Source organism: Zea mays, chromosome 2, assembly GCF_902167145.1.
Source record: "Zea mays cultivar B73 chromosome 2, Zm-B73-REFERENCE-NAM-5.0, whole genome shotgun sequence".
Taxonomy (NCBI): domain Eukaryota; kingdom Viridiplantae; phylum Streptophyta; class Magnoliopsida; order Poales; family Poaceae; genus Zea; species Zea mays.
In genome coordinates, this window is record NC_050097.1 from 237,582,365 (window position 1) to 237,609,709 (window position 27,345).

Genomic DNA, 27,345 nt, shown 5'->3' on the forward strand with positions numbered 1-27,345 from the left:
ATGCATGCATAGCAACCAAAACTGAAAGTGCTTGCCCTGAGTTACACACTAGCTAGATGCCTCTTAGGCTATGACCATATATCATCTATATGGCCATACAAAATAATATTTTGTACTATAGAATGTGTGTGGGGTTTGAATAGAAAATGGGGATGTTAAGCTGTTGGCGTCCACTTCACTCCTGATCAATGGGGCATATATAGTCTATATGACCGCGCATTTCTTTTCAAACATTGTGCGGGACACATGGGGCTTTATTTTGATGCTTTAGGTCGTAATGGACGATGTGACTGCACATGCCACTGGGTAGAATAATACAGCTGACAAACAGGCGCTCTGAAGGGTCGGTCGGGATGAATAATAAAATAGAATTACATTGCAGAATATTAGGTCTGATATGGTTGATTGTTTAGTGTTTGGTTACAGAGACTAAAATTTAGTTCACGTCACATCGAATGTTTGAATGTCCACTATAAATATTAAATATAATAGAAGTATAAAACTAATTATATAAACGATGAGACAGATTTATCAAGCCTAATTACATAGATGGAAACCAATAACTTTTTGTTCGAGATCTCAACTTTACCCTCGTTTCAATCTCCGAGACCTCAAAAGTCCAAAGTGGTTAAAAGCCCGACTTAGAATCACACCGTCCAACTGATGGTCGTATGTTTCAAAACACATATCTTGAAACAAAATAAAAATTGCACTAAATTATGGAATGAAGACCTAGAAACTGACACACTTGGCAAGCTTGGCGCAACCCTCCTGTTACTTATAAAGCCGCATTACATATCATAAGCCCACCCTGCTTTATGGGAGATTTCCCTAAAGCACTTAACCCTATAGGGCCATGATGGTCCAAATTGAGATATGTGTATCCGACCACCACAATATACCTTTATCAGAAAGATTCATCTCAACGAAAGCTCTCAGATGATGCCACATGTTGCCCCAAACTCCTCCTCGAGTGTTGAAGTCCAAAACTACCAAACGGTTTGCACATGATTTTGATGTTGAAACTGCCAAACCTAGCTCGAGAATCGCACCTGCCATACCTCCTCCATGATCTCGACACGTGTTATCGTTTATCCTCGACCATCTGATCACCAAGCCCTCATGCCCCTGTTTCACTTGGTGAACCATTGTCTTGACTAGTCAAGGCTTTTTACATAGTCTCCACATGTACACTTGCTCATCAATGCCCCTAAGTGTCAGCCACCAATGCTCCATCCTCCGGTACTAATTCCTTTAGTCTAAGCCTTTACGTTTATCATTCACCGCTCTCAGTCTATCAACATAAACTCACTTGACCATCTCCTTTGTTGTTGACTATCTCAATCCTCCATACCTAAACATTATGAGAGAAGGGCATGCTACACACCACATTCACACACCATGAACACTAAACCAAAGCCTCATCATCTCTTGATGACATAAGAGAAAAGAGTTAAATTTGTCCCTAAGGGCATGTGCTCTCACCCCATGCTCCGTTGAATGTGCATGTGAATGTGTTCACTGTAGGAGAGAGATAACATCCAACGATACATGGGGTGGGAGCATATACCCTTAACGGCAAAAAAGTGCCTCATCACATAAGACTCATGTTGCACGACACCATACCACATGTCAAGATAATGAATCTGATTCTTCAATAAATTAAATAGTGTGTGCATGCATATGGGCACTCACTTTTTGTTTTAGCAAATAAAGCAGATTTGCGGCTTTTGCGTGTCCACATACAATGTTACATTATTACATATATAGGAACTGAGATGTCTTAGAGGAGAAGATACATTAAGCAACTTAAAAACTATTTCTAACTATGGCATCTAATTTCCATCTAGTCAAAATGAGAAGTTATAATGATTTCACGATGATGTTGATTTCACGGTAGTGTATCACTGCTACCTTAGCTTTGAATTTAATATATTAAACCTTATAAATAATGCTTTTTCAAAATAAAGAAATATTTAGTAGTTATTGAACTATACTTTATTGTAAACATCTTACTATGATTAAATTAAACTTTTGAAATTTTGAATATGAAATAATTGATTTCCAAATTTATGTTGGATTTATGTCATACTTATACTATAAACTTTTATATCAAAGTGGGGGTAAATTTGCAAACAGTTTATAATAAGAGGGACATTGGTACAAAGTTATGTGTGACTTGACACTGTTATGTGCTTATAACGGAATAATAGGGGCAAGTTGGGGCATCGTTTCAAAAAAAAAAAAGACAGGGCAACCACACAAAGTTAAAAAACATGGATAAAAATGGAGTTAGAGTCGTGAACAGGGACAACTGTGCAAATGTCCCTATATTTTATGTGTATATATATGGTTGAAGATAAAATTATATATATGGATGTACCGTTGTAAAATAAAGTACGTAACAAAGAACCATTTTAAGAAAGAATTAAATGGAAAATATATCATTAAAAGGAAAGGAAATAGTAAAAAGAAAATAGATCTTTTGTTCCGGTTGGTGTAGAAATGAAAAAAAATGAATGGAAAAGAATTTTTTTCTTAGTTGATAATATGCATCGACCAAAACTAAAAGTGTTCGCTCCAAGCATCCGAGGCACCCACTAGATGCCTCTTAACGTCCACTTCAGTCCTGATTAATTGCGTGATCCATCACCGAAGAAGGTCGATCGATAACCTAGGTTATATAATCTAGCTTAAATATGTTAAGGAATAAACAAACAACACAGATTATTATGTGGATTATATATTTTAGATACTTAGATTGTGATAATCCATAAACAGGTGATTAGGTGTTTATATAATCCATATAAGCTAGATTATGAAATATTGGAAGAAAACAGGGCCACCCTTTTGTCTACTAGTGTTTATCGATTCAGCAACTTCAAAAAGAAGAATATTTCATTATTACAGTAGAATGGCCTACTTTATTAGGCAGTAATAAGGCCTCGCGCTCGCGCATATCTTTTCAAACATTGTGCAGACCCAAGGCAAGCACGCACACGCAGGACACATGGGGCTTTATTTTGATGCTTTTGGTCGTATTGGCTTGGATGCTCGTTGAGCTTCATTTCTTCTTTCATGATTTGAATCTGACCTGAAGTGTTTTCCATGATCGCCGATAGCTCCGCCATTTTTGGGGCAGATTATTTCTTGTGTTCACGGATAAGGAGGAGCGAAGCATTCAATCATTCAATGCAAGGCATGGACGTTGTGACTGCACATGCATGATCACATGCAAGGCATGGACGTTGTGACATGCCGCTGGATATAATAACAGTACAGCTGACAAATAACAGGCGCTGCAGGGTCGGTCAGGCTACTCCTCGGCGACACTCATTTTTATTTTTATGGCAAATATAAAATAGAATTACATTCCAGAATATTAGGTCTGATGCTGGCTTGCTTGCATAGTAAAAGGAGTAGGTGATCGAACCTGCTCACTCGGCAAAGAGCTAGCTACTCGGCAAAGAGCCGGATTCCTGTAGTGTCAAACGTCAGGTCGGGTCGAAGTCGGATTGAGTCAAGGCTGGGTCGTGGGTCTGTTTGGCACGGCTCATAACCGATCCATGCCTAGTGTTGTGTCGGGCTGTGCTTTCTTATTGGGTGCATCCACTAGTAGAAAAGAGCTCTAACGTGGCGGCACGCAGAAATTTATACTGGCGGTTTCAGTTACAGTACGCCAGTGAAAAAAACATGTGGGCCCGCCTTAACGAACCGCCAATGTAAATATATATACACTGGCGGTTCACTTAAAACCGTATGTGGAAAGGATCAATTTCCACTAGCGGCTGTATTAAGTACACCGCTAGTGGAAATATAATATATACTGGCGGTTCTCTTAATTGAACCGTCAGTGGAAAGAATGTATTTCCACTGGCTGCTGTATTAAGTAACCCGCCAGTGGAAATATATATACACTGGCGGTTCACTTAACTGAACCGTCAGTGGAAAGTCGCTTAGCGGGTGTTTGAATGCACTAGAGCTAATAGTTAGTGGCTAAAATTGCACTAGCAAATTTTTAGCTAACTAACTATTAGCTCTAGTGCATTCAAACACCCCCTTAATTTACGACATTTACGAGAGATTGTAGATTCTGATTGAAAAATGGAAACTGATAAATACACCGAGCCAACTAGTGAATTACATTAGCAAAATGAGACTTCTTTACAACTTAACTATCGCTACAATTCTGAATAAATAACCTACGACACTAAGGCAGTAGCTATTGCATCTCGAAATGCACTCATGTCTAACTCATCAGATGTGCTACTTCTACTCTCACCTAAGTGTACATCATTAACAAGGTTAGTAGGTACAAATTGGTCAAAGTCTCGATCGTGTATAGCATTGTCTCGAATGAAGTTATGCAGTGCCATACAAGCAATAATAATCTTCGATTGTTTCCTAAGCGAAAAATGAAGGTAGATTTAGCAGGATTCTCCACTTCATTTTGACGACCCCAAACGATCGCTCTATAACATTACAGAGGGAAGAGTGTGCAAAGTTGAACACTTCTTTGCTACCTACTGGTCGCCTCACATTTTGCCATTCAGAAGTATAGTACCTATGACCCTTATATGGTGCAAGGTATCCCTTCCTGTTGGGATAACCAGAATCTACAAGGTAGTATTTACCTGCACCAAAATAAATTTGTACTTCAATACATGTGATACACATTAATAACGTATGGTACAAAACTAAAATATAGTTTTACCTTCAGGTGGATGTGGGAACCTATCTCGATACGTGATCAAAGTATCCTGTAATACTCTAGTATCATGCACTGATCCAGGCCAACCTGTGACGACAAATGTGAACCTCATATCGAAGTCACAAACGGCCATGACATTTTGCGATGCATAACCGTGTCGACCAATATACTTCGGTTGCTCAGAGTCCGAGACAGAAGCGGGAAAGTGGCTTCCATCTATTACACCTATGCAATCCTTGAAGTGTGGCCAAAATCTACTCTCTCGCAGCCTAGGATGAATCTCATTGAAATGTGTGTCCTTAGGCTTGATGTCGTCCGAAGACATCATATAAATTGCGTTAAGGACTTCACTAAATTTGTGGCTAATTGTTTTGAACGAGTGACCAAACTTGTTCCTAATCTGTCTAAAAGATTGTGGACCCCCGCATGCCCACAAGAAAATTGCAACCGGTTCTTTTGTACTTGCTCCACGACTTGGTTGCAGACCATAATTATGCACCAACGTATCATGCAAACGACAAAACATAGTGCGGCGCATGCGAAACATGTCATAGCAATCATCACTATTCTCCAATGTACGCTCAACCCATTGGATACCTATTTCGACCATGCTTCTTCTGGGTACCCTACTTGACGAGCTACCCCAAATATCCAAAGTCAATGCTGCCACTAATAATTTCTCATGATCCTTATCATCATGACTATGGTCGGTATCAGGCTGAAACATCTACACAGATACAAAAATAACCAGTTTTCTGCAATCAGCAATTTAACATACAACAAACTGACAGTTGTACATTTATCATAAGTTCAACATAGTTCTCACACATATACAACAGTTATTATTGCAAATACTACCTGAACTCGAATATTTGAAATACTTCTCCGACTGAAAAATACTCATAGGACTCAATGTTTGTAACTGCACTGGACGACATAAAAAAACGACAGATTGTTTGTAACAACACTGGACGATAGATTTTGATGTCCAGACTAGTCACATGAGGGTTAGTGTTTACATCCATATTAATTCACTCCATGGTGAACTCCACTGTCCATCTGATCTAATAGTCGAGACTGAGGCAGGTAAAATTAGTTATTAATGTTCTGTGGGCTGAAATGGGCTTTACTATTAGGTCATAGAACAAAATGACATTCTTAATTTCATTTTATAGTATACTTGTTTTTGGAATAGGTAGTGCATAGCACTACCGATTAGTGGCTTAAATTGGTTGCGGTGACTATTTTTTGTGCTTATTCAAGAGGTTCACAAACATTGTTTAATTTGGTAGTTCTAAAACTAGTAGAGTTAACCTATTACTACTGGTTTCAATTTAATCGATATTGATAGCATGTCATGGTGGCTCACGAGCTAAATAAGCCAGATCGAGTAGCCAAATGAGACAACTTGCTAATGTTGTCTATCCCTATAAATTAAATAACGAGTGCTTTTGCTGTATAAGTTGACATACACATGTATTCAGTTTTATTTTATCACTAAATTCAATCTACATAAACTCTTCGAACAAGCGATGTTGTGTTATTCTAACCACAATTGAGCCTCCATTATATTATACTCTTCACCATAGACTTCCATCAAAGCTTGGAATCCATAATTCTTCCATGTGAACATATGACAGGTAAGTTCAAATCTTCCCACCGTGGATCATCAATCCTAGAGAAATACTCTTCAACTGCCTCATCATGCACTTGTTCCAACCTTGTAGGCATCCACTGCAACCTCCCAAAAAGGACACCATTATCCAATGGTTATATCGAATAAAATAAGCCATAAGCAAAGAATTTTGATGGTGAGGTGCTAAATATGAAATTAACTGAACCTTTGGATTCTTATCTTTATCTACTAGTATAGCCCTGCATCCCTGTAATGGGAGTTGGATGTTAGGTACAGAGATTGTTGTGCAATGACAAGAAAGTATAGAGCATAGTGTTGGTGATGTCCATATTCAATTACTTCAAATAAATCTCGACTGAAATCACCACGTATGACATGGCAAACCATTCTATATTCCCGTTGCAAGCATTCACCAATGGTTTGTGTCCTCCCTTCTCTCATCTAAATTCCATATTAGAAAACAAATATATGTCGTTGTACGCAACAAAGGTCGTAAATTAATAGAACAATCATGGGGTTTAGTCTCTTAAGGAATACCGATCTCATTGTGATTTTCAAACTAGTAGGAGAAGCCCTTTTTAGATACCGAATTGTTTCAGCAGCCCATTCGTCTGCCATATTTGAGGCCACTTGCTCCTGACACAACAAATACACATTTATTATCTTTTTAGAATATAGGAAGTTAAACCTTACAAACCTATAGTTATTCTAACAAACTCACAAGAGAGGATATGATTTCTTCAACTGTTCTTTTAGAAAAGCATTTGTTGATGATTTCCAACCTAAGGTGCACCAAAGAATGGAAAATAGTGATATTGTAAATAAGGCATATTTCATTAAGTCAATCAGAATCACGCTTACCTATTCAAGGAACTTTTTTGTTTTAGTGACGGCTGTTGAGAAAATTGATCGATAGTACTGCACACAACAAAACTATTGGAGGTGTTCACCTTTTTAAGGGATTCTTCCAGCAATAGCATTCTCTAGGAAACAAAAGTATTTCCATGGATATACCACATCAATAAACTTAATGATGCAAGCGAACAAAAATTCAAAGCTTATGTGCAAAAGCTATAACAATAAAGCTAGGATTTTTATACATAGAACATTCTCAACAATAATAACCATAAATATAATAACAAACATCATAAGTGGAATAAAATTTGATAGCTCAATTAAAATTTGAGTTACTAGTGAACATACATTTGAAGGGACAAAATGAGTTGCCAGACCACATGCAAGCATTTCCGCACCATCCAATCTGGCACCGGTAAGAGCAACATACTCTCCTACAGAATGTTAGGATAATGTTTTTAACAAGATATTCCATGCTGCCATTACCACCACCTAGATGGCTACCTTACAAAGTACTATAATTAACATGATGAAACCAACAAATCTACTAGAAAAGAAGAAATTATGTCATTTTTATTTCCTTATATGGATATATCTCCACAACAAGTTACATAATTACATAACTCATTTGCACAGGAATCAGGCTTTCAAAAGTTAAAAATCATATGCGATAAAATTGAAAATAAAGAAGAATACGAGGATACATAATTCCCCTATGTTAAGAGAATATCGGAATATGAAATGCTAGGCAAAGACATAGCCACATGTATTTCAACTCAATAAAGAAAGGAGGTATTAGAGAACCATAGAACCCAGGAAGCCGAGACAGAAAATATGAGGCCCCAACATCTGGAAAATGACCAAGAAATGTTTCTGGCATTGCAAAAACCTGCATGAATATTTAAAATGTAAATGATCTAGATTTTGGTTAGTTGTCACCTAAACGTGTCTAAAACGGTAGCGTACACGCGTTCAAATGCTCAACACTGGGTTGACGTGTAGTTTATTTCCTAGTCACTGAATTAAACACTAAGGGCTAGTTTGGAAACCCCATTTTTCTAAGGGATTTCTATTTTCCCATGGGAAAATGAACTAATTTCCCTTGGGAAAATGAAAATCTCTTGAGAAAATGAGGTTCCCAAACTAGCCCTAAAGGTGTCTAAATGTCTAGTTTAGGAACTATATTTTTCTAAGGGCTAGTTTGGGAACACTATTTTTACAAGGGATTTCCATTTTCCCAAGGGAAATTAGTTCATTTTTCCTTGGGAAAATTGGAATTCCTTTGGAAAACAGTGTTCTCAAACTAGCACTAAAGGATTCATATTTTCCCAAGGGAAAATGAACTAATTTCCCATTGGAAAAAAATGAAAATCCCATGGGAAAATGGAGTTTTCAAACCAGCCAAAAAGTGGTTTAAATTGTGGCTAAGTAGGTATAACGGAAAACATGTGTTTAAACGGTCATTTTGGTGATAAACCACAAATGTTTGGGTGGGCGGTGAACTTTTTTAGGGTGAAATTAGGCATGTTGATGGAACACACATTTTACTGTTTTTCATATGATGTCTATATGCATGACTATATTTATGACTTTATGTATATTGTTTACTGTTTATATCAACTTTTATATCTTTACTACATATTAAGCCAATAGTGGCTCCACTCGCCCAGTCGCCCCCTCCCCTCGCCCAGCCAAGCGCCCCATGGGCCCTCCCTAGCCGCACGTCGTGCCTGGCCGGCCCGCCTCCCCCGCCCGCCCGCCCACATCTACATCATTCTTATCCCATGCACCCCGTCACCACCGCATACAATAGACGCTCCACCATCCACTGAAACATACGTGCGTCCCGCCCGTCTCGCCAGTGGACACTGGTGCTGGTGAACATGGCATCGGTGATGGAAGAGGTAGACGAGGTGTTGCTGCCCACCGTGTACAAGGAGGTGGGCACGTCGCTGGGTGCTTCTCCGACGGTGCTGGTCCCCCTCACCATTTGTCGCGCGCTCGTCCAAGCCGCATGCTACCCGCTCAAAGCCTACACCTCCGCGCGCCACGATCGGGCCTATGTCCTTCATCTAGGCCACCATCACCCTCTTTCGAAGCTTCCTCCAGGTCCGTCCGTCTCCCCAATTTCCTCCCAACTCTTCCCTCCTCCTGTCGCTGACGTAACGGGCCCACAGTTCCACGTTTCTCCCATGGCACGTCGTTGGCACCAGCGTCCAACTCATCCTACGCAACCCTATGCGAAGACGCCGCCATAGTTGTGTTCGGGCTCATTTCCTTCTCAGCAAGTTTTTGTTTCTGCCTCCTCTGTTGTTTTGTTCCAATGTCGCCCTTGACCTTGAGATCTGATCCTGTGTGTATGCGGAGATGGAGGAGTCTGGATTCGCCATCACCAGCATCAATGGAAGGATCAACAGGGCTGTTTGGGGGCCACTAAATAGGACCATCGTCACTGACAGGGAGGATGCCACCATTCGCATCTGGGACTTAGAGGTTAGGATAACATGGTGTTATGTGCCTACAAATAGTTTTGATGGCCGCTATAATTTGGTTATCTAGCCCTAAAAATGCCCCATCAGTTTCTTGTTGTAATGTGGGCTATGGGCATCTGATGGTGATACAATTTGCCTTTACTGTATAATATGCAATGTTTTTGCACTATTATAAATTTTAATTGTTTCTCCATAACAATGGAGAGGAGGCCCAGGAGGATGAGGAGCGAGAACGGGTGTGCCAGAAGCAAGGCCACCAGGGCGAAGGCGACCATGGTGGCGTAGTTGACGCAGAAGTAAGGGTAACACGTCTTCTTCAATCTTCGACGCCCTCCTGTCTTCCCATCGGACTGTTGCAGTTTCACATGCAGTGAGTAGTTCCACCTTTATTCATTACATCCTTGTCTACAAACCTAGAGTACCGTTTATAGATGTATTCGTTCCCGAGTCTCATTCTCTTATTTTTTTGGCTTACCAAGTGGTGAACAGCAACCGACCAGCTCCTCTTAAAAATTATTGATTCCCTTTCTTCGACGCCGACCATGATCGAAGTTGTTCCCCGTTGATTTCTCAACAATGTTATTTAGTGAACTGCTTGTTTGGTGAACAATGTTGTAAGGACAAATGTTGCTGTCACTGACTAACTACTTGTTTCGTGAACAACTTGTTGTCAGCCATACAAATAGGTTACTGTCAACAATTCTTCAGTGCAAAACATTCAGCCAACTAACTGTTTTGCATGAAGTGGCCATTTTCAATTTTGACAGCAACATGTGTTCAGTAATAGGCAACATCATTTTAACATAGATTCACATATTGTTGTTTTTTTAGTTTTGACAGCAAAATATCAACTTACCAATAGGTAGCTTGCACAGATTTACTTGTACACATATTTAAAACAGCAACATACCAATAGGTTCATACATCTAGTTCAACATAATAATGTTGTCAGTTTGATTGGTCGTTCTCTGCTATGAATTGGTTGCTGTCAGGATTTGAAGTTTGAACTACATTTTCATCCAACTGACACAATTATTGGGTGCTACTTTGAACTCCATTGTCACCAAAAAAAGATACCAGACCACTTAGGCTTCGGTCTCATCAGAAGCAATAGCACTCAACAATATTCTTCCTAGCCGATCGATTGAGCAAATTAGGTTCCCTACTACCCTATAATCAAGCATCGTAGTCCACTTGTTGCATGTTGTTGAATAGTCTTATTTTTCTTCCTTGGTTGCTCTTCATTCTGTATAAATTACTAATTACGGATGGATGAGTATTGACTACATGGTCTCTATTTTCTCGATGACTAAATCTATTGCCTTTGCTTTTCTAAAAAAATTAAGAACAATTAATCTAGCAGTCTGCTTACATATTTTTCGAAGTTGCTTGAAAAAGTCAAGATTCTGTACAATTGCTCTCTTTTTAATATTTCGTATCAAAATTCCATGTCTAACTCTTACCTTTGGTGCTACTATTATAGCCATGATGATTTTAGCATGTTTTCATTCTATTAAATTATGTGTTCACAATTAGATTTTGGGAAAAAGCTTCCATCATTCTTCTTCATTCAAAATAGGATGGCTTTTTTCAGATGATGGAAAGATGAAGGCATGAGTTGGTGTGCCCATTGTTTCACTTTTGTTCATATTATGGTCATAATATTTCTGACGTTTCTATCCTTGTTTCTCCTCCCTTTGTTTTTTAAATAAATCTTGCATGTGTTCTGCTTTGTACTATGGGTTTGTCAGCCAAACCTTTTTTGGACAAGGGGTAACAGGTGTATTGCCATGACCAACAATGGTGCAGAGAAGAAAAACAAGAGGAGCAGCAACAGGCGATGCGCTAAGGTGGGGGCAATTAAACAATCTGAATGAAGCAGGTGAGCTTCTGAAGGAGATCATGCCACACAATGACTAGCTCAGTGTTTCACCACAGGTCTGGAGGCGCGACTTGCAGGTCATCATTCGGAGTTGGTCATGGGCTCATGGTAGAGCGCCCCTCGTTTGTGGAGTTCCTCGAGGCATATTTATAATAATGTTATATATTTATATTGTTAATATAACATTAATGTTACGGTGATATTTTTGTCACGTGGATTTTACATATTATAATAATATTTGTCATTCTGTATATATGTTTCATATTAATTTTACTATCATGACAACGCACAGACACTAATCTAGTCTATATTAATGCATTAAACTATACATAAAAGGTTGCACTACAAGAAAACATTGAAAGAGTGTCGGTAAATTTGAGAGTGTCGGCCCAGACACTCTTAATACTGTAAAATTGTGAGTTTTTACTATAAATAAAAGGTTGCATAAACAAATATAATTTTATATGTATATTTACTGCTATAGTGCAAATTGTTCAAATTGTGTAGTCATTGTTTTGCACTGGGGGCAGCTTTCATGACCTTTTTCGGTCGGGGAGGGGGGTCTTTTTCCTATCAGCCAAGTTTTATTTTCTAAATCGTCTAGCGTTTAGCATCCAAGATAACACTGATTTTGGCATATCAAAATATAATGAGTTTCCAATGAAAATAATGCGAGTTTCTCTATATTCAAATGAGCTGAAGAACTATACTGGCACCGATTGCGCACACAAAAAGGTTTGACCATAATTTAAACCTAATCCCAGAAAAGGTAGCGAAAGGTAGTGTTGACAATTTCTTCTTATGAATATTATGCCTGAATGTTTATATTGTGCGGAACATTATAAATGAAGGTCTCTAGCTTCATTAGGACATAATCACGTCTTGAATGGATAACAAAAGTCAGGTAAGTTTGGTTTCTATAGCACATACTGTGTTATCAGTGGCAACTCGAAATCTTCCATGCAAAGAAACCCCAGCACCTCCACCCATGACGATTCCAGTAAGAAGAGAAATCTACAATTAAATCATCTAGCATTTAGAGGCAAAGAGCAGAGAAACAAATAATTGCATTGAATTATTTATAAGAAGGTCACCTGAGGTTTGATACATGTTGCAATTATGTAGTTTAAAAAGTATTGATCTCGGAAGAAATCATCGCCCCATTTCCATCCATCTAATTTAAGAAGTAAGCACATAACACAGCCAACAGAACATATGTGGAACCACAATAATAGACCTATTTATAATATGTAACATGGATTTTGACTAAGGTAACATAAGGCATTGAAAAATATCTATGATGCTAAATAAGAATATATATATTGAGTATAGAATATATTTTCAGAATAAACCTAACTAGAGACATAAATATTGATATTTTTCCATATAAGCTCGATCAAACTTTAAAAAGTTCGAATTGTCCAAATACTAGAATTACATTCTTTTTGGATGCAGAGTGTATATGTACCATTATTTATTGACTGGACACAAGCAACAACATCACCTCCAGCACAAAATGCTCTTCCGGATCCCTGAAAACATGTGATACGTCAATGAAAACATGTAATACCTAAATACTATGACAAACATTAAGATCAAGATATGGCTTCCTGTAGGCAGTAAAATTATGATTAGTTTTGTGTCAGTTTTAGACCTTCTAATAACAATAAACGATAAATAATTTATCTTCTAGATAAAGATTTTTTAGAGACGATCAAAAACTATTTTCAGCCATGGCCATTGGCCAGGCTACCCAATGCAAATTTGTTAATCCATTAACTAAGGCGGCAACCTCAGCTAATCCTCTAACAAAGCCATGCAACCTTTATTAGTGCCATTCTTGGACACAGGCATGTTAAGACGCACCCCTCAGTTAATGATTTCCATAAACTCCAATAAAGTGTCTTTGAAGGTTAGATCAAGGATCATCAGCATAGTCAATAATGCAACTCTACCACTACACTATACACTCAATTATACATGTGTGCGCGTATATGGCATGATATTATGTTTTTTACTAACATTACATAATTTTGTATTGAATATTTTAGACCTGAAATGGTTCAAATGGAAATTGTTTCAACTATGTTAGCTGATTTTGGTGCATGTCTCGCTAGGTTATCGATTTAACTTGATTGAAGTCTATTAAGTAGTTCAAGCTTCAATCGACATTAGTTTAGCAAGTGCGGTTATATGGTCGAAGAAACGAAGTTGGTGATATATTGTTACTCTCTACTTCTTGTGTTGTTAAACATGAATACTACTACCTCCGTTCTCGAATATTTGTCAGCTGCTAGTTTATTTTTAAACTAAAACACGATAAATAAAGAAGAAAGGAGGGAGTACTAAATAACCAACGTCTTAGGGTAGTACAACAATTGTATGTGGGATAGACTGTCACTTCCTGTTGTGTTCTTGTTGATATGTGCATGCAGCAGGATATTGCAAATGGTTGTTGGAACACGAATGAACGATTATTCCAATTTAGACTAGGTCTGTTTATATGACATTTAGAAGTCGTAGTGAATGCATGTGTACTTAACTAGTTATAATAATAGAAGAGCTAATGAAAGACTAGAGCAAATGGGATAAATGCTTGTACTCGTAATGTTGTGTTTGCGTTGGTTAAGTATATGGTAGTGTTCGTCATTTTCCACTGGTGTTAGATTCGTGTGCCCGATGACATATAGATAGCTAGTGCTTGCGTATGGTTATTTGTGGTGTCTTGTAACTTAGTGTTTAGTTCACTACCGTGTGACATTGTAGTGTCTTGTGCTTTTTTCCTTATATTCATACATGTGCATCATGCGCCTCATTTAGATATGTGTAATACCCAAAATATAGGATGAATGCATTAGTTCTTTTAATTATAAAGATCTATGTGAATTCTCTCCTTCATGGTGCATATCAACAGTAAAGATTTAATTAAAGCAACTAATAACCAAGTAAATGAAATAGTGATGCATCATGTTGGTATTTATGTTTGTGGCATTTGTTTGACTTAGAACACAAATGTAAACTTGAAACTTAAAATTGGATTTGAAATTAGAATAGAAAATAGCAAATACAAAAAGAAAAGAAATTAGCACGCCTGGGCCACTTCCTCCTCTACTGGGTCCAGCACCAGCGCTTCTCACCACCAGCCCATTCACATCGGCATTGACAGGTGGGCCCCATATGTCAACCTCTCTCACTCTCACGCGTGTCCTGGCGTGTGGAATCTACGCGTTATCCGTTCAACTGCACGCACTCATAACTGGCTTTGGTGGGCCCTAGTTGTCGGTCATCTCCATCCTTTTCCTGCGGCTTATTCGTCATGGTCGCGTGAGAGCGATCCGGGCATGGTTGTTAGGCCGTTGCGGGATGTAGGGATCCGACCCTAAGTCCCTGCCCCGCGCCTCCATGCTCCTGACCGAAAGCCATTTAGTCCAGCCACCGTTAGTTGTGAGTGACGCAGAGAAAGGAGAGCTGCCGCGTCGGGGTTTCATCCGAGCCGTTCCTCGACCTCGGTGGGTAGTCAGAGGGGATTCATTATGGATCGGGGAAGATACCAAGGGTGCCGAAGCGAAGGAAGGATCCTCGGGGCACTCCTAATTCGTCGTCGGAGTTGGGCGAGGACGGCGGACCCATGCGGTGCCGTGGACGGGGTTTTGCGCCACAAAGGCTGGTGAGTACCTTACCTAGCGTGTTCGAAATACCTTCCACATCATGTAGCGTGTCTCGAATTGAAGAATCACGCATCCGGACATCGATTTGCGTGGCTCCGGTGACGAACCACCATGGCCACTGGGTAGCATCGTCGTTGCCACTTGCCAGGCACAGGTGGGGGAGAGCGGCCAGAGCAGACCGCCAAAGTCATCTCTCTTCGTGTTTTTATACTAACCGTTATGATCTGTTCGGACGATCCCGGTTTGATGCGAGTTTAATTAAATACCGGCCATGGATCTAAGATCGAAGGGCCACAGTCGTGTGCCGTGTCATTTAAGTATCCATGTAATCCGGACTGCAGAATCTTGATCGAACGGCTGTAATCATCCCTGTGTACACATTCGTGTTGCAAGTTTGTTAAAGAAACCCCGGATTTCTTCATAAACATCCTGCCACCCACTTATGTTTTAAGAATCATACAGTCAGGTCCTAAAATTTGTAGTTAGACCCTTGAGTAGGACCGGACGAAATGCTCGTGGCTCGTTGGCTCGTTCGGTTCATGGTCAGCTCGGCTCACCTCGAATCGGCTCGTTTGAATTTTTTCACGAGCTGAGCTGGCATCCTAGCTCGGTTCGTTAATGTGCAAGCTCTTTTTCAGTTGCTTCTAATATGGGATGTGCTGCAAGAACTCTTGTCAGGGATTCCTGATCATCACGTGTGGGCACCAACTACTTCAGGGACCTTCTCCTCAGTCAGCATATTGTAGATTTTTTTTTTGAGGGCGCTCTGCTAGGTTTGAACCTTGCCAAAGTATATGGAAGAGTTGGGGTCCCCGGAGGTACAAATTTTTCATCTGGCTTGCCACTTTGAATAGGTGCTAGACCACTGCACGGATTGACTTGCAATGCACGGTCTGGATCATCCTGAACATTACCCTCTTTGCGAGCAGGAAGAGGAAACAACACATCACCTTTCAGTTTCGTGTTTCTTTGCTCGCCAGGTGTGGTGGCGTGTGTTTTCCTTGCTGGGATGCGAAGCGGACCCTCAAGTTGAGTTTTTCCAATTGTGGTGGATGGAGCTAGGCTGAGAATAGGGTCGACAACCAACTGGCCGGGGAAAGGGTTTAATTCTGTGGCGGTCCTGGTTGCTTGGTGGCTATGGAACATCACAACATTTGTGTTTTTCAATGTGCATCTTCTTGTGTCAAGCAGTTGTTGTCCATCAACATTTGTTAATAAATTTTGGAGACTAAACAGTTTGAAATAAATAATTATCACCAGCAATAATGTCGGAGATCATGTCGTGCTCTATATAATTTGGTATAGAGTTTATTCAGTACTGAATTTACTTAAAAGTTATAAATTTTCCAGGGTAAATTTTTCTCTAGGTGTAACGTTAGAATAACACCGAGCTCTAGTACTCCGTTCACAAATATATGATACTAATGACTTTTTTTTCAAAATTTTAATCACTCCTCTTAGTCAAAAAAAAATTATGAGTTATCATTTATTTTGTTGTTATTTGTTTTATTACTTAAGGTTGTTAGAACGTTGCTTAAAATTTTATATTTTTGAATAAATATTTTAAATAAGACGAGTGATTAAAGTTTTAGAAAAAAAGTCAACTGGGTGATATATTATCCTTTGAGGGTGTAAAAGAGATGCCAACTTGGGAAACTCATTTTCTTAATTTGTGACTGCCTTGCTTCTTGGAGAAATGCGAGCAACCCAAGAGATTAGATAAAAAGAGTAGCCAAATTTACTGATTTAGTTACTCTCTAAAATAAATTTTACAAAAAAAAGAGTAGCCTAATCCAATAGACACGGTAAATATATGTACTGAATAAAGAGTAATGTAGACTATCCAAAAATGAAGAGTGAAGATAGAGAGATAGATAGACACTAAATTTAAAGAGCCATTTATAGAGTTTGTTGGAGACGCTTTACTTTTAACAATAATTAAATTTATCTTTATAAAACCATATATTTAGTATCCTGGAGTTGCTCGCTATAAGTACACGGAGGAGGCAACGCTAGTCAAAGCTCTAACAAATTAACAGGGCCTAGCTAATAATACACATGTACATATATGTTAGCCCACTAACCAAGTCAAATATCGATCAATTACAGTACAAACAAAGTGTGGTACGAGCAGATACCTTTATAATCAATAATTTAACTCCATCATCTTTCACGTAAGCAGTGAAACACCTCAGGAGCCTCTTAATCTGCAAAAGAAGCAACTATCATTAATTAATCCGCAGCATGTAGTGATTACTAGCGACCTCTTAAGTCACAACGTATATGGGGTACATTGTAATGAAAGTGTCGAATGATATACGATTTTAATGAATACATGAGTCTTTTCGTGTCTCTATATAAGCTATTTTATGCCTGCCTTGGTGTTCGGTGCCTGGGCTGGGTTTTTATTTTTCGTAGTTCGGAACAGCCCATGGACCAACCTGAAATGTACACCTATACGTACCATTGCATAAGAGAGAGCATTCAGCTGCTTTGGCCTATTCAAAATAAGTGTCCGTGTGTTCCCATGTGCTTCAACCAAGAGCTAAAAAACAGAGAAATACAAGGGAAAAGAGTTACTTTCATTTCTGATGCAAACAAACATGAATCAATTGGTAAAGCAAAATGAGGAAAGCTGCAAAAGTAAAGAAAAAAGAGGGGAGGGGGGACGAACCTGCTCTGAATTGCCACCAACAGCACCGCCGGCGTCCATATAATCTATCTCTTCGGCACTTCCTCCCTACTCAGTGGCGAAGAAAGCTGCTCAGGATGAAGAGACTTGATTGTGCTCAACTACTTGGTTATTTATAGGCAGGGCTTCTTTGCTTCTGGCTCTACCCTAAATATATAGACATTAACAAATATCTAGTGCCGAAGGGAGTATTGTATATATGGGAGTTGGTGGGCCTTGAAGTCAGCATCCTGAGTCTGAGTCGAAATGAAATAATGCCTCGGAATACAAAAAATCACTTCACTGTTTTATAGACTAACATACTAATTAAATATTATAATTTAATGACGAACAAAAGTTAGTAAAATATATAAAGATGAAATAAATCACTCTCAGTGGAGTTGATATATTTTCATCCACATAAAACTCAATTTTCTTAACTGCTATGACATGTCATCAAAAAATTTGATATAGCACACTATTAAATGTGCATATTATTGAGAGTAACCTTACGTGGTGTTTAGATAATGCACTAGAACTACTAGTTAGCTGCTAAAATTAGCTAAATATATCCGAATAGTCTAGCTAATAATTCTGCCATTAGCTACTATTAGCAAGCTAATAGTTAACTAGCTAATCCCACTAGCAACTTTTAGCCAACTACCTTTCAACTCTAGTGTATTCAAACACTCCTTTAGACTTTGTTCTAAACCTCTAAAACTAATAGTAGCTGAGCAGTTTAGAACATGCTAGCTAATAGACGAACTAATTATTAGGTATACCCCTTAAATAACCATTATTTGTTAGTTGTCTTAAGCTAGCTAGTAACTTATTAGCTGGCTACAATTAGCTAGAGGTTTGGAACGGGACCTTATTTAAAATATATTTTCAAACGGAGCCATAAAGGAACTAAGCAAATATAACTACTGCTGCTATAACGTTATAATACTAAGTTCATAATTATGGAAGGTGTTGTGTAGAGTAAAAATAAAAGTAAGTTTTCGAGACCAGATTACAGCACACATTACGCTGAGTTTCTGTAAATAGCTTAGATGGATTACAACATTGCAGCCGGTTTGTGTAAATAAGGATGTCGGATATCGTAATTAGGGGTACTAGATTACGTCCCTAAAACACGCTTAACTTTAAGATCATCGTCAGATACATTCTCCGAGGTCAATAGAATATAAACTGAAGGAAACGGTGATGCCTAAGAGGGGTGAATTATGACTTTTAAAAATTATCTTTAAACTAGGCCACAAATAAATCTCTAAAACAAAACATATGCAAATGATCAATCTAGAATGTTCGCACTAGGTTTTGTCTAAGTGTTGCTATCTCTACCACAAAGACTAAGTTTCAATCTAAATAATCTAACTAGAGAGACAAGATTGAAACTTAAGTACTTAATGTAAATGCGGAAGATAAGAGCAAGGTAGAGATGCAAACTCTCGTGTAGTGACGCTGGTATTTTTACCAAGGTATCCAGAACAACGCAAGGTCCATCCTCGTTAGTGCCCCTACGCAAAGGGAAGCCCACACGAGGGCCAAGAACCACGGTCGAGTAATTCCGTATAGAGCAGCGGGCCTTCTTGTAAGAACTAAAATTGGCAAAAAGAAAATATATATATACATATATCATAAAATAATAAAATAAAGAAGTAGATATTTATGATAGTATTTCTATAATTTTTGAAAGCCTTTGGAAAATTAATAGGACCTTTCCTATTCATAATCAATTAATATTGTTAAATTAAGTTAAGCAGACAGTAAATAAATAATGAAAAGATGCATCCCTTGCTTATAATTTTGTGTGAGGTATGTTATTGAAAACATAGCTTAAATTTGATCTCAAAATTTTAAATGAAAACCTAAAGTATAAAATGAGAAAAGAGATCTATAATAGATTAATTTAGTACTAGAATTAAATAATGGGGAGGAGAATAAATAATAAATAAATAAATTACAAGAGGTAAAAGTATTATTCAGGTGAGAGTTGTGTTTGATATTTGAGAAATTTGAAGTTCAAACCTGAATTTAAATTTAGTTTGGAATCTGAATTGGGAGAAAGGAAAAATAATAAAAAGGAAAAATGAACTACCTGCGTTGGGCTGCATTCCATGCCCCTCGGTCCAACAGTCCCGCGCCCCCGCAGCCCACGTACCGCGCCTTCACCTCCACTCGCATTTGATCCCACCCCGTCAGCCTCACATCACGCGTGCAGCGGAAACAACCTCTTACGCGTGGGCCGCCTGGGTCAGTGACCACTGCGCCTACCTCATCTCTGCCACGTGGGCCCCGCGAATAGATTCTCCTCCCAGCTCCCGATCGTGGTGGACTCCAACTAAATCCGTCGAACTCTGCGCGCGGCAAGAACTGATCCCGGCCGTGTTTCTCGCCACCCGCGTGGACTCGGCTTCCCCCTGGCCAGCCACTCTGCTCTCCCGCTCGCCCCTTCCTCAATCACCGCTAGGTGGGCCCATAACCCACGGGTCCCAGGACCGTATTCTCCGCCGTGTGAAGCTCCGGGCGCAACAAAATCCGCCGCCTGGGCACTGGGTTGTTGGGATCCCGCTTGATCTCCAAACCGACCAACTCGGCCATTAATCTCGCCCATAAAGCCGTGCACTTCTCTTCTCCTATTACGCTATCAACCAACGGGAGGAACCACGAACGAGCCGTCGTAGAGTTGAAGGATTTCCGCCGTGGTTGAACGCCGATTGCCCACCAGCCCCCACCAAGGAACCAAATCCACTGCGCGGGAGCATCATCAGCCATGCTGGGTACGATTGGGTGCTCGCCTTGGCTGATTGGTGTTTTGCGTGGGGGGGGGATTTCTCATCAGCATATCACTATCGCCGCGCCAACGTGGATTGGGGACCTGCGTGGCTCAACGGCCGGTAAGAGACCCTACCCTAGGTTCGCACTCACCTTTACCTTACAGAGCACTTGGAGTAATAGGATTCGGGGATCGGGGGTGGCGCGTTGCTCTTCTCCGGCGGGAACTCCGCCGCGTTACGACGGCGGCGCCGCCTCGGGCTGGTCTGGGAAGGGAGAAGTTGTGGGCGCCGTCGATCTCTGGATTGAGGGCTCAGATTATAAACATTATACTCCTTCGGTAGGACCGTCCCGAGCCGTCCGATCTGAATCCCGTGACCCAGATTCGATCTCGGATGTTTTAAATCAATGCCGTGGATCGACGATCTGGCGGCTGAAATTAGAACCAACTTACCCCTTCGTTTTATAAAATCTGAACCATCAACTTTTAATCCAACGGCTGTGAATGGTCGATACCCCTTCGGCCACCACTTTGTAAAAGAGCCCCTGCTCTTTTTCAGATTCAACCCGTAGTCCACTTTGGTAGAGAACTGGGTCTTTGGAAAAACTATGGATTAGCCCCTGCACTCTCTGGAAATTGACGCGCAGTCCAGAGAGTGATAAAAATAGATAATTAATGAAAGGGAATTAGGCTTAGACCTAGTTCCTAACTGATTTTGGTGGTTGAATTGCCCAACACAAATAATTGGACTAACTAGTTTGCTCTAGTGTACAAGTTATACAGGTGCAAAAGGTTCACACTTAGCCAATAAAAAGACCAAGTATTGGGTTCAACAAAAGAGCAAAGGGATAACCGAAGGCACCTCTGGTCTGGCGCACTGGACTGTCCGGTGTGCCACCGGACAGTGTCCGGTGCACCAGAGGACTCCAAGTCAAACTTGCCACCTTCGGGAAAATCCAGAGGCGCTGCGCTATAATTCACCGGACTGTCCGGTGTACACCGGACAGTGTTCGGTGCTCCAAGGAACGGCGCCTCAGGAACTCGCCAGCTTCGGGAATTCACGACGGCCAGTCCGCTATAATTCACCGGACATGTCCGGTGTACACCGGACTGTCCGGTGTGCCATCGAAGCAACGGATACTTCGGCGCCAACGGCTACCTGCAGCGCATTGAATGCGCGCCAGCGTGCGCAGAAGTCTGGCACGCCCATACTGGCGCACCGGACACTGTACAGTACATGTCCGGTGCGCCACCGGACATCCAGGCGGGCCCAGAAGACAGAGCTCCAACGGTCGGAACCCAACGGCTTTGGTGACGTGGCTGGCGCACCGGACATGTCCAGTGTGCACCGGACTGTCCGGTGCACCATACGACAACCAGCCCCACCAAACGGCTAGTGTGGTGGTTGGGGCTATAAATACCCCCAACCACCCACCATTCATTGCATCCAAGTTTTCACACTTCCAACCACTTACAAGAGCTAGGCATTCAATTCTAGACACACTCAAGTGATCAAATCCTCTCCCAAATTCCACACAAAGCTTTAGTGACTAGTGAGAGAGATTTGCTTGTGTTCTTTCGAGCTCTTGCGCTTGGATTGCTTTCTTCTTTTTTGATTCCTTATTGTGATCAAACTCACTTGTAATTGAGGCAAGAGACACCAATCTTGTGGTGGTCCTTGTAGGAACTTTGTTGTTGGGACCATGCTTCATCGCTGAAGGTCCTGCAGGAAGAAACAGCTTCGGCTGAAGCTGTCTGCACGTGATGACCGAAGGTTGCTGTTCATGAAGCTTCGGAATTGCAAACCGACTTAAAAGTAGAATGACCTTTTAGTCCATAAGTGTTTGAGTCGTTGCTGTAAACTTTTATGAGGGACATGATTGTAATTCCTCACAGGCTGTGTCCTGTGCCTATAAATTGTGAACAGTATTCCTTTACTGTTCACGCATTCCTGTAATTGCAATCGCATCACTCGGGAATTATTCTTTGCCAAGGCAGAGGTATAAATGTATCTAATATTGTATTTGAATACATCAAGTTTATATAATATGTAAATCATGCTGTTTACTTATAATTTACTTGTCTTTAATGCTTTATATCTCACATTATTTTATATAATCTCTGAGAGTTTAATTACGAAGGTTTAACCTTCGTAATTGTATCGTAATAACCTTCGTCCGAAGTTCATTAAATCCTTGAGGAAATAATGATTCAGCGGGCGAAGGACATTAGCATTTAACATTTTATGTTGCCTTGTTCTTAATTCATAGCATTTGAGAACAAGTCCCCAACATTGGCGCCCACCTCCGGTGAACTCACTTCCACTTTTCTGAGCTGATGGCTTCGTTCAACATTCAAGACGGAGCTGCTTCGGCTCCGAAGCTGGTACTCCCGATAACAGGCGGTTCATGTTCAGAGCGAGCCAACAAGAAGCAGAAGAAGGAAGCACAGAGAAGGGTACAGCATGTCGGGGTGCAAGGACCCTTCATCAAGTCAAGATGGTCTCACATTCCTATTACCTTCTCTCAAGAGGACCTTCAACTCAAGGATTACCCACACAATGATGCTATGGTTATCTCTTGTGTTATCAAAGGATTTCTGGTCCACAATGTTTTGGTTGATACAGGTAGTGCAGCTGATATCATATTTGCTAAGGCCTTCAGACAGATGCAAGAGCACGAAGATAAAATTCTTGATGCCACACATCCCCTCTGTGGCTTCGGAGGAAGGCAGATTGTAGCACACGGCAAAATTTCAATGTCAGTGGCCTTCGGATTCATCAATAACACAAGGACTGAACAAGTTATGTTTGATATCGTTGACATGGAGTACCCTTACAATGCAATCATTGGTCGTGGTACTCTTAATGCCTTCGAAGCAATTCTGCATCCAGCTTATCTTTGCATGAAGATACCTTCGGACCAAGGGCCCATTGCTATTCATGGAAGTCAAGAAGCTGCCAGAAGGGCCGAAGGAAATTGGACAGACTCAAAAGCGATCCATAATATAGATGGAACTGAATCTTGTGAGCAATACAAGTTCAGAAGGGAAAAAGCTGCTTCGGCTGACCAGCCGAAACCCATGCTCTTATGTGAGGATATAGCAGAGCAGAAGGTGCTATTGGGATCTCAATTGTCCGAAGAGAAAGAGAAAACCTTGATAAGGTTTTTGTTCAACAATAAAGATGTTTTTGCTTGGTCAGCTAATGATCTTTGCGGAGTTAACAGGGATGTTATTGAGCACTCGCTCAATGTTGATCCATCCTTCAGACCCAGGAAACAGAGGCTTCGTAAGAATGTCTGATGATAAGGCCGAAGGTGCTCGGAATGAAGTGAAAAGACTCCTCAGTGCCGGAGTTATTAGAGAGGTAAAATACCCAGAATGGTTGGCTAACACTGTTATGGTGAAGAAGGCCAATGGTAAATGGAGAATGTGCATCGATTTTACTAATCTCAATAAGGCCTGTCCGAAGGATGAGTTTCCATTGCCAAGGATAGATTCTTTAGTCGATGCAGCAGCTTCATCAGAACTCATGAGTTTGCTGGATTGCTATTCAGGGTATCATCAAATCTGGATGAAGAAGGAAGATGAACCAAAAACCAGCTTCATAACCCCTAGTGGGACATATTGCTACCTTCGGATGCCTGAGGGGCTTAAAAATGCTGGAGGAAGTTTCAGCAGGATGACAGCGAAGGTCCTTCACTCTCAGATAGGAAGGAATGTGCTAACTTATGTTGATGATATCATTGTAAAAAGCACGAAGCAAGATAATCACATTGCTGATTTGCAGGAGACCTTCGCTAATTTTAGACAGGCTGGCCTAAAGTTGAATCCAGAAAAATGTGCCTTCGGAGTAAAGAAGAGGAAATTTCTCGGCTCCCTAGTCTCAACAAAGGGAATCGAGGCTAATCCAAGCAAAATCGAAGCAATACTTCGAATGGAACCACCAAGTACAAAAAAGGGGGCTCAAAGATTGACAGGAAGGCTGGCGTCTCTCAACAGATTCATATCTAGATCAGCAGAGAGAAACTTACCATTCTTCGAAGTGCTGAAGACAGCTGAAGTCTTTCAATGGGGACCAATCCAGCAGAAGGCCTTCGAAGAACTGATGCAGTATCTGATAGATCTAACAACATTAACTCCACCTACGCCAGGGGCTCCTTTGTTATTATATGTGGTAGCTTCGCACTCAGCGGTAAGTGCAGCACTTGTTATGGAGAAGCTTGAAGGCCAAGTTAAGAGGCAGGCCCCAATATATTTTGTATCCGAGGTTCTTAGTTTATCAAAGAAAAATTATACAGAGTTGGAGAAGGTACTGTATGCTGTCTTGATGGCCTCCAGAAAGCTTCGGCACTATTTTCAAGCTTACAACATAATTATTCCTTCTTCACAACCTCTGAAGGATATTATGAGGAACCGAGAAGCTACTGGAAGGATTGGAAAATGGGCTGCAGAGCTCAATGAATTTTGTATTGATTATGTTCATAGATCTTCGATTCAGTCCCAGGCGTTAGCAGACTTCATTGCTGACTGGACGCCAGGGGCTCAGGAGGAAGAAACAAATAAAGACGCCGAAGCATGGACAGTGTTTTGCGATGGGTCTTGGGGAACCTTCGGAGCAGGAGCGGTTGCTGTGTTGGTTTCACCTTCCAAAGTTAAAACTTGTTATGCGGCAAGACTTGATTTTAGTTGCACAAATAACATCACTGAGTATGAAGCTCTGCTTTTGGGTCTTCGGAAACTAAAGGCAATGGGAATCCGAAGGGCCATTCTTAAAACTGATTCTCAAGTTATTTCTGGTCATATTGACAAAAGTTACAAAGCAAGAGACCCGAAGCTTGAAAGGTATCTAGATACAGTCCGAAGGATTGAGGCTTCCTTCGAAGGTTTCTCTGTCAAAAATATTCCTCGTGGAGAAAATGAATACGCTGATCTATTGGCTAAGTCAGCAGCCTAGGGGCTGCCTATACCTTCGGAAGTATTTTTTGAAACAATAAAAGCACCTTCGGTCGAGCTTCTTGAAAGAGCAATCCTCAACATATCCCCTGTTTATAGTGAAGATTGGAGAACTGAAATCATCTCTTTCCTTCAGGGTAATTTTCTTTCAGACGACGAAGCTTATAACAGGAGAATAGAAGCAAGAGCTCGACCATATGTCATAATAGAAGGGGAGTTATACAAGCGCGGGGTCTGTTCCCCATTGCTCAAGTGCTTATCCAGATCCGAAGGTATAGAATTAATGAAGGACATACATGCAGGTCTGTGTGGATCTCACATTGGATCTAGGCCCTTGCTTGGGAAAGTTTTTCGCCAAGGATTTTATTGGCCAAAGGCAGCTTCGGATGCAGCGGATTTAGTTCAAAAGTGCGAAGGTTGTCAGAAATGTGCAAGAGATCAAAAACAACCTTCGTCTTTAACTCAATTAATACAGCCCACTTGGCCATTGCAAAGGTGGGGTCTGGATTTGCTAGGTCCATTACCACCAGCACAGGGGAACTTAAGATATGTGGTGGTGGCAGTGGAATATTTTTCCAAATGGATTGAGGCGAAGCCCTTAGCCACAATAACTTCGTTTACTATTCAAAAGTTTTTCTGGCAAAACATTGTTTGTCGCTTCGGAGTGCCGAAGGCTATCACTGTGGATAACGGGACACAGTTTGATTCTGAAGCCTTCAGAGAATTTTGTAATCAAATCGGCATGAAGATCCATTTTGCATCAGTCCGACACCCAGAATCAAATGGACTTGTTGAAAGAGCCAATGGGATCATAATGACAGGAATAATGAAGTCAATCTTCAATCAGCCGAGGGGAAAGTGGCCAGACGAGTTAATCAAAGTGGTGTGGAGTCATAACACAACCATCTCAAGATCAACAGGCTTTACACCCTTTAAACTATTGTTTGGTGACGAAGCAATAACCCCATAAGAGGCTAAAACAGGATCAATAAGGACAGTAGCTTCGGCAGAGGGCGAAAACGAAGCTGATTGCTCTGTGGAAAAAGATGCTATTGAACGGATTAGACTTCAAGCTATGGAAAACATCAATAAATATCAAGCTGAAACAATAAAATGGCGTGATAGAAAGGTCAAGCTAAAGAATATTGAACCAGGACACTTGGTACTTCGAAGAGTAGCTAACCCTGAAACAGTAGGCAAATTACAGCTGAAGTGGGAAGGCCCCTTTTTGGTAGTATCTTCGTCAAGACCCGGTTCCTACAGATTGAAGGATTTGGACGGCAATGACATTCCTAGATCGTGGAATGCGGATGAGCTTCGGCGATATTATGTTTAGTTCGATGTAATTTTTTCTTTTTTGTGGTACCCTTTTCCTTTCCAAAGGGGGAGAAAGGTTTTTAATGGGGCCACAACATGTAATTTTTCTTTTCCTTATTTCCATTCTATAAGAGAGATATCCCCCAAAAATGTAAATGTAAAAGCTGAGAACACACCTTCGAGTGCAAAGGAAAAAGAAAAGAAAACAGGAAGAAGCTCCTAAGGGAGGCTTACAGCGAAAAATAAACGCTGATTCCGCCGAAAGTAAAAGGCGAAGAAGCTCCTAAGGGAGGCTTACAGCGAAAAATAAACGCTGATTCCGCCGAAAGTAAAAGGCGAAGAAGCTCCTAAGGGAGGCTTACAGCGAAAAGTCAACAC

At 40.6% G+C, this 27,345-nt stretch overlaps 1 protein-coding gene across 2 annotated transcripts; it reads right to left on the reverse strand.

The window, feature by feature from the left end:
• Nucleotides 1-6,148: 6,148 nt before the first annotated feature.
• LOC103648212 (probable 3-hydroxyisobutyryl-CoA hydrolase 3) lies at nucleotides 6,149-18,027 on the reverse strand. 2 transcript variants are annotated; one of them, XM_008672699.2, is made up of 14 exons: nucleotides 17,919-18,027; nucleotides 17,709-17,789; nucleotides 17,383-17,451; nucleotides 13,045-13,108; nucleotides 12,671-12,750; nucleotides 12,507-12,590; nucleotides 8,007-8,091; nucleotides 7,551-7,636; nucleotides 7,209-7,330; nucleotides 7,069-7,129; nucleotides 6,885-6,983; nucleotides 6,687-6,788; nucleotides 6,553-6,594; nucleotides 6,149-6,445 (listed from the first exon to the last, which is right to left on the reverse strand). In XM_008672699.2, the coding sequence occupies exons 1-14, from the start codon at nucleotides 17,955-17,957 to the stop codon at nucleotides 6,308-6,310; spliced, it is 1,152 nt and encodes a 383-aa protein (XP_008670921.1). In that variant the 5' UTR covers nucleotides 17,958-18,027; the 3' UTR covers nucleotides 6,149-6,307. The 2 variants fall into 2 exon arrangements, with proteins under 2 accessions (XP_008670921.1, XP_008670923.1); XM_008672701.2 differs by lacking the exons at nucleotides 7,069-7,129; nucleotides 7,209-7,330.
• Nucleotides 18,028-27,345: the final 9,318 nt, after the last annotated feature.